This window comes from Sebastes umbrosus, chromosome 1 (assembly GCF_015220745.1).
Source record: "Sebastes umbrosus isolate fSebUmb1 chromosome 1, fSebUmb1.pri, whole genome shotgun sequence".
NCBI classification, from domain to species: Eukaryota; Metazoa; Chordata; class Actinopteri; order Perciformes; family Sebastidae; genus Sebastes; species Sebastes umbrosus.
The window spans coordinates 14,303,131-14,315,762 of NC_051269.1; the positions used below are offsets into that span (position 1 = coordinate 14,303,131).

Genomic DNA, 12,632 nt, shown 5'->3' on the forward strand with positions numbered 1-12,632 from the left:
AGCTATTCAGCAGTTTGTGCTCCATATTTAACTACAAGTAGAGTTTTTTGTTTTTTTTTAACAAATTTACTTTGCACTTAGCCTCCTCTTCAGTTAATCTGTTTCACTCACTTTTCCAAAATGTAGTTCAGCATATGGAAATTAGTCAGCCACCAATTAAGCCACAAGCACTGAGCAGATCATGATTAATTAAGTATGTTTGGGTTTTTAATCATCTTCCAGGAAGAGCTTCACATCTACACTGCCACATTTTTAGCATTGTCTTAAGGCGAGAAACGTCACCTACAGTACAACCTACTGCACATATTACCTTCTCAGTTTGGACCGCACTTTAGCAACTCATCAGCCATCAGCGTCAATGTTGATTTGACATATCCGGAGTCTTTCAAGAAGCTCCAGGGTTCTGTTTCTTTCCCCAAAGACCATGTGTTTCCCAAATAGAATAAAATGCAGGAAAATTCATTAGAGACATTTGAACCTGTAAAAGCAAAAGGAAGTGATTCGTAGGGCTGCGTATTGGCAAGAATTTGGTGATACGCTACGTATCATGATACAGGGGTAACGATTCAATTTATTGCAATACTGTATGCAAGGCTTAATTCAAATTTTAGGAAAACTTTCACACTAGAAATACACCATTTTAGAACAGGTGAAAATAACACATTTGTACTACGTGCATTGTTTTTGCCCCAAACTGCATGTGATTATCATAAAGTGGACATGTCTGTAAAGGGGAGACTCGTGGGTACCCATAGAACCCATTTTCAGTCACATGTCTTGACTTCAGAGGTCAAGAGAGCCCTGTGAAAATGGCCATGACAGTTTTTCTTCGCCAAAATTTAGCGCTGGTTTGGAGTGTTACTTCCTTCCTTCACGACTAGTTAGTATGACAAGGTTGGTACCATCTGATTCTTATGGTTTTCTAGTTTCATATGCTGCCAGGACATTCACTCTAGCTTTAAAACTGTCCCCGGTACAACCTCCAAAAGACTGCAGAATTGCGGCCGGGCCCGACGATGGACCATAGGATTTTTAAGAGGTTAATTAAAAATCTGTACAGTGTTTTTTTTTTTTTTTAAGTTATTTTTTTGGGGGCATTTTTCCATTTTTATGACAGGACAGTGGATAGAGTCTTGAAAGGGGGGAGAGAGAGAGTGGATGCGGAAAGGGCCACAGGCCGGATTCGAACCCGGGCCGCCGCGGTCAGGACCAAGCCTTAATACATGGACGCCCGCTCTACCAACTGAGCTAACCCAGGCGCCCATGTACAGTGTTTTTGAGAATCAATACAGTACCACTACACATAATATCCCAATACTTGTGTATCGATATTTTTTCTTACACCCCTAGTGATTCCCAGTCATTACTTTGTTTTTCAAGCTGCAAATTGTGTGTTGTCCTCCGTCCCAGGTGCTCCAGCCCTGACATCCAGACAGTTCAAAGAAGCTGACTTTGTGCAAGTTGTAGAGTTCATGGATGAGGGCTTCAAGATCGCCTTGGACGTCAAGAAAAAGACCGGTAAGCCGACTGTGAGAGAGGTGATAGATTACAATATAGAGCATGTGCCTCACTTTTTTTTGTCTTTTATTTTTAAAACTATGTAGTTGTTGTTGTTAGAAAGGCAACAAAAGCGCACTATGCTGTGTGTTATGTTAAATTGCTGGATACTGAAACATGAGTGTAAACAAAAAGCCCAGTGGTGATAAAACAAAGGAAGCAAAATGGCAATAAGGGGAAGCTGAGCCTTTTCCTTTTCTCTTCTCTTTTTTAGGAAAGCTCCAGGACTTCAAGAACTTCCTTCTTCAGGACCCAGAGACCGTGGCTTGCATCGCCAACCTGCGCCACCGCGTCGAAGCCTTCGCCAGGCCCTTCCCCATGCCAGGCTTCAACGACCATTAAACCAACCAATAGAGAGTCTGTGGGGCCACAACAGCCAGGTGGCAGAACGTTGGCTGGCGTACAAGGAGAGGGAAAAATATCATGGTAGTGAAATATGGTTGGTTCCCATGACTCAGCCAATCCGATCTGGGAAATCATTCTTTTTATACTTCTTTGCGGTAATCCATCAATCCGTTCTTGTATAAACTAAAGAAACAATAAAATTTGAAAGATTTTGTAGAGCCGAAGAACCTATTTTCTATTGTAATGCGTAAAGATCTTTCTCAGTTGTCATGTCAAATCAAACGACCAAACAGCTCTTGGTTTCACAGACTCTGTGACTTGATTAGTGTATAATTTTATAATAAGATACACTACAAGGTCTTAATGCTGTAAAGAGTCTTAACTAATGTCACTATCGTAGATTATTATATTCAAATGAAGATGTGTGCATGATAGCTTTCTTTTCTGTTTATGTAACCAGGTACACAAGGAGATTTAATGAGGTGAAGGGGTGTTCTGCCATACAGTGTTGTGTTGGCTTATACATTTCAGAAATGATCAGAAATTAACCCCAACTGTTGTCAAAATATCATTTATAAAAGTTAGCCTTTTGAATTTAGTAGAGATTTGTGCAACTTGTCTCTAAGGTCGGATCATACAAGGAGGTGGACTAAATAATTGAATCATCTTTTAACATACTATAGACCAATAAAGCAACAATACAACCTGTGTTCATCAATAATGTTTACACTGTTGGATGCTTTTTAAAACACAAATCAAGTGTCATAAGCTTCATAAAGTAGAATTTGATGGGGCTTTGTATTAGATTGCATGACAGGAAAATGTCCATCTCTATCCGAGGATGTTATTTCCTTTTGACGCTGTTGTGATTGCTTTTTTTTTTTCTTCCAGCATATCATTGTTGTCAGATTTTAATTGCTATATATTTTGTTACGACAGATAAATAACCAAATGGAATAATACGAACAGAAATGGCATCCTGGATTATTTTATACTTTCCGTTAAGTGCGTTTACAAAGAGTATATACTTTTTTATGTCTTATTTAAAAAGAATTAACCATGTAACAGCCAACGTTTAACGTATATCTTAAGGTTTCCAATACCAGCTGGGTTGTTGTACGAGAAAAGGAGTATTTATAGTGCAGTTCACCTGATTTAAGTGTCATATATTTCACAATGATGGAAACTGTGAAGCAGCTTGATTTTGAATATATTGTCTATCTGGCTCACAGATTGGAACTGTTGTCATTATCACTGCATCAGTGAGGAAGGAAGATTATCTGTTTGTGAAATGATCGTACAACTCGATCGAGAAAAGGGCATTTAGAAATGGTGAGGTCACTTTCTTACTTTGCACAAAACGAAACACAGCTTCCAAAGTGAACCAAATCATATGAATCATCCACATCACAAGTTTCTGTCAGACAACAGACTAGACATTGCCAAAATATGCCAATAAGTATTTTACTACTATGTTTGTCTGTTGTCATCTCTGATATGTTGCCAGCCTTTGTACGGTACAACACAAGTTTGAGCTACCTTTCTTTTACAAAACATTTTTTTTATTAACATTTAATTTGTTTTAGCTGAGTCATAATAAAATCTAATGCAAGCATAGTTTGTGTCGTGTCATTGTTTTTAATACACATTACTAATCACACACATTGTCACAACCACGCAAGTTTAAAAAAAAAAAAACATCTAGTGTGGAGGAAGATGTCATTTTGTGAAAATAATGTTTATCTTGACTGCTGTAACAGTCAGGGTCGTGGTATTACTACAATGTCAAATATTGTAGAGAAAATGTGAGTAGAATAAAAATATACTATAGCTATTGTACTTTATTGATGATTAGAATCACTGGTATCAGAGGATTAGTAGTGTGGATATATGAAATTTATCTGGCAGGTTTTGGATAAGAAAATGCATCCATTCAGGCACTGAAGTAAGCACACAGCCATCCTACATTTTATTTCACCATTTTTTACTGCATACTTATTAGTATTTTGTACTCCATTACATTCATTGGAAAACTACTTACTTTACAAATACGATTTTACATATTTTTTATTTGTTTATTTTGCACAAATTAAAACTACACAAACATTACTAAAATATATATAATATACACTGCAGGAAGAGGCAAAAAACAACAACACTGGGCTTATTTGAAGCCTCCACCTAGAGACAAAATTAATATACAGAAATAATATGATTACATAATAATGATGACAAACAAGGAATACATACAAAGCACATGATCAGCTTATAAAGTACTGAGTATTTATTTTTATTCATTTTTTAAAATAATAATAATGCACTTTTTCAGTGCAGGACTTTTACGCGTAACAGAATATTTTCACAGTGCATTATTGGAATACTTCCTCCATGGCTGTTTGGAAATTACTCGCATATATCGTCCTTCCAGCGGATCCTTATTGTTTTTATGATTATTCATTTGTTAGTAAAAAAAACTGGTTAAACCTGTGAGCTAACTAGTTCAGAGATAGTTCTTGTTGCTGCTGCTTGAGTCACACATCACAGGAGCATATCTATGTTCCCAATGTCCTGTGTTACCCCGTTTAATAGTCTGTTACTACCCAGATTCACAAATTCGTATTCCATTTTCCGTTTCACTGGCATATGATATTAATTAATTAATTAAAGAAAGAAATCAGTGTGCTCTCTCTTTGGGGGCTGTGTCCTGGGTGTTTGAAATGTCTAGAGACACCCCTGGTGCATACTATGAAAGTCTGTGCTTCTACTGTTCATTTGTAACAATATTTCATGCATTGGTATTTGGGAATTTCAGCAATGAGATGTCAGTCACAGCTAAAAATAGGAAAAGGAATTCAAAATCCACTAGGCTATAGATAAATGCAGAAAAAATAAGCTTGGAGGCATAAACAAACTGGATTGAATCATGTCATGCTGTTCTGTTTTTATATCACTTAGAAGACAGATGTGAAGTGTGAAAGTAAGAAAACATGTAAACCAAGCTAGTTTACACCTCTACTAAGGAAGCATTAAGCTATGACCTTTGGTGATTCCAGGACTCCTCCAACCATTTGATAAGTTCCCTTCAAGTGTAGGACCAATTATACTGAGAGCCATGCGGTGGTGCTTGGGAACAGAAATCTCCTTTGACAAGTTCCCACTATGGTTCCCACTACGGCCCATGTGACCTAATACAAAGCAGGGGAACATCTTTTTCAGATTCCCACAGAGTGCTACAGGAATGAGTCCGAAAACCCGGACATGAGTTAGCAATTTAGCACTTCCGGTTCCCTCGTCTGGAAGTCAATGGGTTTTTAGTTAGATGCCTGAAATAAGGTCTTTGATTAACACTAGCTGAAGAGATTTCAACGTTTTTTTCTACAATATAAAATACATCCATGAACATAGGACCCTGGGAACTAGGAATGACCCCCACCCCTACGTGACAACCTCTATAGCTGCAACACAAATCCAACACACCCTCTCTGAAGGGGCGGGACATTGAAACCTTTAAAGGCCCAGGACATGTTTGATTGAGTTCACCTGCTGCTGCTTCACTACTCAACTCACCTGAACTCATGTAAAACACGTCTAAAACACTTTGTGCCACCATTACTGCTGCTGTTGCTGCTCATGTAGCATTTTATAAAGAAGTTAACGTCAACATTACTCACTCAGAAGCTACACTGGACAACCATCCTTGTGGACAACATTGCTCTTTCCAGCGGCTTTACTATCTGCCAAGATGCTGGGGGACCGCTGCTTCACCTGGTGAGCTCCAGGGGTCTGTTTCTTTTCCCCAAAGACCATAATGTTTCCCAAATAAAATAAAATGCAGAAAAAATTCATGAGGGACAGTTGAACCTGTAAAAGCAAAAGGAAGTCATTCCCAGTCATTAGTTTGTATTTCAAGCTGCACATTGTGTGTTATCCTCCGTCCCAGGTGCTCCAGCCCTGACAAAAAGGACAGTTCAAAGAAGCTGACTTTGTGCAAGTTGTAGAGTTCATGGACGAGGGCTTCAAGTTCGCCTTGGACGTCAAGAAAAAGACAGTGAAGCCAGTAAATTAAACAGTTCAAAATGTACCTTAAAGGGAGATTTGTCAAGTATTTGATACATGTATCAACATGGGAGTGGGCAAATATGCTTGCTTTATGCAAATGTATAAATATATTTATTATTGGAAATCAATTAGAAACACAAAACAAGTAAGAGATAATGTACAGCGAGCCGGTCATTGTTGAGAAATAAACCCCGACAGGGCGATGCCCGAAGCGGAGCGTAGGGGTATCTCACTCCCTGAAGGGGTTTCTTTAACAACAATGAACCGCTCGCTGTACATTATCCCGTTTATTACACAGCTACTTACTTAAGAAATCAATAATTTGACACAAAAATGGTCCGCCAGAGTGCAACATCAGAACTGCACCCATAGCAACGGTCTATTATACATAGCAACGGTCTGTTATACATAGCAATGGTCTGTTATACATAGCAACGGTCTGTTATACATAGCAACGGTCTGTTTTACATTGCAACGGTCTGCTATAAAGAAATAACAGACCGCAGAATGCAGTGATTAACCAATAAGAATCGAGTATTCAACAACGCTGTGTAATAATGACCTCACAGGTACTGCATTTAGCATAAAAAATATGCTCAAATCATAACATGGTAAACTCAAGCCCAACAGGCAACAACAGCTGTCAGTGTGTCAGTGTGTGATGTGATTATCATAAAGTAAAGTAAGGTGGTGTTGAAGCTTTCGCCAGGCCCTTTCCCATGCCAGGCTTTAACAACCATTAAACCAACCAGTATAGAGTCTGTGGGGCCACAACAGCCAGGTGGCAGAAAGCTGGCTGGGCAAAAGTATCCAAGGAGAGGGAAAAACATCATGGTAGTGAAATATGGTTGGTTCCCGTGAATCAGCCAATCAGATCTGGGAAATCACATTTTTTTTTATACTTCTTTGCGGTAATCCATCAATTCTGTTCTTGTATAAACTTGGCCTCCACGTTGAGGTCAAGAAACAATAAAATTTGAAAGATTTTGTTGAGCCGAAGAACCTATCTTATATTGTAATGCGTAAAGATCTTTCTCAGTTGTCATGTCAAATCAAACGACCAACAGCTCTTGGTTTCACAGACTCTGTGACTTGATTAGTGTATAATTAGTTTTTATAATAAGATACACTACAAGGTCTTAATGCTGTAAAGAGTCTTAACTAATGTCACTAATGTAGATTATTATATTCACATGGAGATGTGTGCATGATAGCTTTCTTTTCTGTTTATGAACAACCATCCCTGTGGACAACTTACAGTGGGAACATTGCAACTCTTTCCAGCAGACCTACTATCTGCCAAGATGCCGAGGGACCACTGCTTCGCCTGGTAAGTGTTTGCTGCTTGTGCTAACATGACTGTTGATGTCTTGCTCTGTCCGTGAATGCCAATTTATATCTGCTGCTGTTGACCTTCTTGGCTGTTGGCTCATCTGCTTTAAGTGACGTCTTGCTGTCTGATGCTTTTTGCTTATGCTTCTGACTTGACTTCTACCTACAGTATGCAGTGTATTTGCTTCTATATTAATTGTGAAATAGTGGTTGAAGTTACTTGTTGTTTGGTACCTGGATGTCATTCTGTGAACTAGTTGTTGTAATATGGATTTATTTGGAGTATTAGAAGTGTTGACGGGCTGAATTGTGTCCTAATTCCCCCAGAATTATTGACTCAATGTTGTATGATAATAACACTAGACTCAAACTTGACTTCTTTCGTATCAGCTGAAACCAGTGTGTTTATGTGACTGCTTGCTTTGTTTGATTTATTTTTTTCACTAAAAAGGATGTTCACTAAAAAAGATGTGTCCTATCTTGACTATGACTTGCCCCAAACTGCATGTGATTATCATAAAGTGGGCATGTCTGTAAAGGGGAGACTCGTGGGTACCCATATAACCCATTTTCATTCAAATAACTTGAGGTCAAAGGTCAAGGGTCCCCTTTGAAAATGGCCATAACCGCTTTTCCTCGCCAACATTTTTGCGTAAGTTTGGAGCGTTATTTAACCTTCTTCGTTCCTTAGGTTTTCTAGTTTCATATGATGCCAGTATCTTCGCTCTAGCTTTAAAAAACATGCTACAACCTAAAAATTGCAAGTTGCGTTAATGCGTTAAAGAAATTGGTGACGTTAAAACAAATTTATTATCGCGTTAACTTTGACAGCCCTGCTATTAACACTACCTTTAAAAAAAACACATTGACATTATTTTACTACAAAAAGGGATGAGTAAATGTGATTTCTGTTGGACTTTAAAGTTGGGATAAATAGGGTCAGATCTGGTTCACAATAGGCCACTTCTCCCTGGGATAGTTGACAATCAGTATTGGACAATTCTCACTAATGGGTTCACCAAATTTGTTATCGCTGGACAATATTTAATCAACAATTATTGTCTGCTGTACTCTATCCTTGTTTTTCCAAATGTGTTAATAATGCCTACTGAGAGAGATACTGTCTCTGTGCATCGAGGCACAATAGAAGAAGCTACAATATGTATATGAATGAACATGCGAGCAAAGTTCACAGACAGCATCAAACTGTACTGGGGGAATTTTAAGAACCCTTTGCAGTTTTTTGCTGGTCATTTTATATAATTGAGCTTTTTCCTCTTTACCCAGTTGGGGAGTTAAAATATTCCCATTCCTTAGAAACAACAACACAGATGAGCGATATCTTTTAGCAGCGGAACGGATCGTAAAATCACTCCGTAAAATGAATAGGTCCACAAGCAAAAAAAACTGCGATGAAAAAGTGCTCTTCAGTTGTAATTGTCATAATTGTACAGAGTATTACCCATCTGGTACATTTCCTCATAATGTTGGTCATATATCAAAGCCTTAAAACTCCCCTCTGATCTGCCCTCTGCTGTTGTAGACGCACGCACACACACACACACACACAAACACAAACACACACTGTTTCAAATGAAAAGATGATAAAATTCAGTGCTCTTGGTAGCTGATTTGACAATAAATCATGTCTGTTTAATGAGCAGAGGGATAAATGACAATGTCAGCAATTAATTAGGAATGTATCTTCAGTCTGTCATATCTGTCTGTGTGTGTGCGCATGCGTGCGTGCGTGTGTGTGTGTGTGTGTATATCATGCATGAATGTACCTCTGTCACGTCAGTACCTGTCATAATTAAACCTGACAGACGTTGATATGATAGTAAAAAAGATCTAAATATAGCCGGGAGGAGCTGTCTGGGTGTAATTCCAAGTCATATTTAGCCATCCAAGCCACACTAATGCGTGGTAATTATCCCATAATGAAACATGAGTGCTCCTCGTAGTGTTAGAGGCTTCACTTCAGTCGGTGTGCGGGGTGTTGTCTGTCTGTACTATAATCCTAATCCACCGTCCTAATCCTTCCATACTGCACCTGCTGTTGCTACTACTACTGCTAATGATAATAATAAACCCTTAATTCCTGTAACACTTTGCTGTATCTGCTGTAAACACAGTAAAGCATACTAATAATAACGGAATGGACACAATGGGAAAATATTACATTATCCTGCTTATTACACGGCTACTTACTTAAGAAATCAATCATTTGACACAAAAACAGTCCGCCAGAGTCCGACATCAGAACTGTGCTCATAGCGACGGTGTGCTATAAAGAAATAGCAGAATGCATGATTGACCAATCAGAATCGAGTATTCAACACAGCCGTGTGATAATCTATAGTAATATAACACTTTTAAAGAAGTCATTCTGCTTAATGATTACTTTTACTTTTGGTACTTTAACAATATTTTGATGCTAAAACTTCTGTACTTTTACTTAAGTAACATTTTGAATTCAGTTTTACTTTATTATTAGACTGTGGCATTTCTACTTTTATTTAAGTAAAGAATCTGAGTATATTCCAGCCATGCAGCATCTCCGTACTCCAACCGTCCTTCTGACCCAAATCGCGGGAGTCTTGTCCTGTTTAAAGGCGCATGCACGGATTCAAACACGCTATACTTTTAGATTAAAATGTACTTAGTATTTAAAGGTTCCTGTGCAGCGACTATAAAACATTTAAATAGTACGAGTAAATCTATAATAAAAATACTCTTCGCACACAGTTAATTTATTACATGAATAAAATGGGTAAATATTAAAATGTTTACTTAAGAACTTCTAGTTCTCACTGAATCTTAATATTACAATGTAGAAATTATAAAAGTAAATCTAATATATTTTACTATACCAAAATGTCAGTTTTTTCAGTGTACTTCTTCCACCACTGGTAGCACTCCCCCTCAGGTTAACACTGTTACAGTATCTCTGTCTGCACCTTTGGCGTTGTTTGCCCTGTTAGCACCGTTAGCTGCGAGCCGCCGGCTTGCCTTCGCCATGTTGAGAGCTGTCGAGAGGCAATAGAAATGCTCCCAATCCCGTATCTAGTACCTTTAATTATTAACACCTGTCAAAATGTCTGCTGTGAAAAATGTCTATAATTTTGATAATTTAATTTAATTAACTGCTGTTGCACCTTTTGGCTTTACTTTTGGAATTTTTAGATGTTTTTTTAATTATTATTTTTTTTATTATTATTTTGGTATTATTTTTTGTAAATAATAATGATAAAAAGTGGATGTTTCTTTATTTTTACAATCTTTGTATCTCCACTGTGGCTGGATTAATGACACTTAGTACTCAGGAGGACGAGGAAATCTTCCCCCCATCAATTAATTGTCTGCCAGTGTCCCAGATGTGTGTGGAGAAACCAGATCTGACACTCACTGCAACGATCCAGGAAGCTGTATAAGTGTGTATGTGTGTGCTAATGCAGGCAGTGAGATTGTGCATGCCTGTCTGAAAGAGCCAGTTATACCTATTTTATACCCCAGATTTTCTTTTCTTTTTTTCCTTAACCTTAAGTAAACAAACATTTTGTCACACCTGCAGTAAACCTGCAGCGAGGAGCCAGTAATTGAAACCAGTTTTTTTTTCTCTCACCTCCTCTAACTTTATGGAAACTCTCCTCGCTCCTGAACCGATGAGGGATTCCAGGAACAAGACTGCCAATGCAGCATAATTCTTTGTCCCGCTTTTCACACAGCACGAGCTATTCTCACGCTGTGTATTATAAACATGCCGCTGGCATATTTAGAAATTCATATAGGCAGGAGGATGTTACCTTGTGCATTGTCATATTTTTAGTGAGATGTGTTGTTGTTTGTTTTTTCTCTGCAGCTGTGTTCACAAGTGGCTCGCTTCTGTTGTGGTTTAGCGATCTGCGTTGGTCAGCTCAGAATACTTATATACTGTACGTTCTGAATAAAACTACTTTACTAAAGCAATATTCCTATCACAACTGGAATAAAAAAACATCATGTCACTATACGGCCAGGACAGCAGCTGGAATCAGTTTCTAGAGCTGCAACGATTAATCGATTAGTTTGTGTAATTTTTAAAGAAAAAAAAAAGTAAAAATTCTCTGATTCCAGCTTCTTAGTTGTGATTTTTTTTCTGGTTTCTTTACTCCTCTATGACAGTAAACTGAATATCTTTGAGTTGTGGACAAAACAAGACATTTGAAGACGTCATCTTGGGCTTTGGGAAACAACACTAATCGACATTTTTCACCATTTTCTGACATTTTATAGACCAAACAACTAATCAATACGATAATACGATACGATAATGCTTTATTGTCAGACAGGTCTGAAATTTGTTTTGCATCACAGCAGCTCCATTTGCAACATCACAAAAAGGACAAAGACAAGAAACAAGGATACGTACATTTAAACATTACAATCACAGAAGACGATACTCGGGGCCCTTCATCGTACATTTGATCTGGGATTAGGCTCCATATTTAGTTTGAGGATTGACTGGTGTACAAAAGAGTGCTTCAGTCTAACCTTATTAAATCGTGGAACCCTGTATCTCCGATTTGATGGTAACAATTCATATTCACTGTTCAAAACATGGTTGGGGTCAGAGACGATGGTGTTAGCCAGCCTTAATATGTTATTATGATAGGCTGATTCATAGAGTTTCTCAAGGGGTTGACCTACAATCTTTGAGCAGATTTTCATTTGGTGGAGCAGTTTTGACTTTAAAGTAGTGGACAAACTCTTGTACCATGTAGAATAACAATACTGTAGAACATTCCTAATAACAGCAGTAAAAAACAAAAGAAGAATTTGTTTGCTCGCCCCAAAAGACCTGATGCAGCGGAGAAAGTAAATTATTTGTTTTGTCTTTTTACAGACAAATTCAATGCGGTCTTTCCAAGATAACAGATGGTCTATCAAGACGTCCAAATATTTATATGAAAATACCTGCTGGATTTTTTCGTTATGAATAACAATAGGAACTTTATGAGAGTCAGATGGTGAACCAAATACAATTTCTTACAATCAATTAATCGAGAAAATAATTGACAGATTAATCGACAATGAATATAATCGTTAGTTGCAGCCCTATTATTTCATTACATTAATATTTAATTCCATTTTAATTTTTTATATATTTTTTTTATTTTACAACTACAGAATAATTTGTGTTGTCTGTTAACTTATATTACACTAAAAGTAGCCTGTTCAACTAGCAACTCTTGCCATTCTTTTGTGCAATTGAAATATACTCCATCTGCTGATGAAGGCTATGTGATATGGTTGAAAGCTCTGGAAAAAGCTATTAAGTAGAGTTTGGACCTCAAATC

The 12,632-nt window shown here is 37.7% G+C and overlaps 1 protein-coding gene across 1 annotated transcript in view; it reads left to right on the forward strand.

The window, feature by feature from the left end:
• The window catches only part of shmt2 (serine hydroxymethyltransferase 2 (mitochondrial)), a 31,008-nt gene extending 27,489 nt beyond the window's left edge, over nucleotides 1–3,519 (forward strand). The window contains exons 11-12 of the mRNA XM_037771348.1: nucleotides 1,411–1,518; nucleotides 1,772–3,519. Coding sequence (XP_037627276.1) covers nucleotides 1,411–1,518; nucleotides 1,772–1,899 — 236 coding nt within the window. The 3' untranslated portion in view covers nucleotides 1,900–3,519. The remainder of the gene's footprint in view (nucleotides 1–1,410; nucleotides 1,519–1,771) is intronic.
• The last annotated feature ends 9,113 nt before the right edge of the window (nucleotides 3,520–12,632 follow it).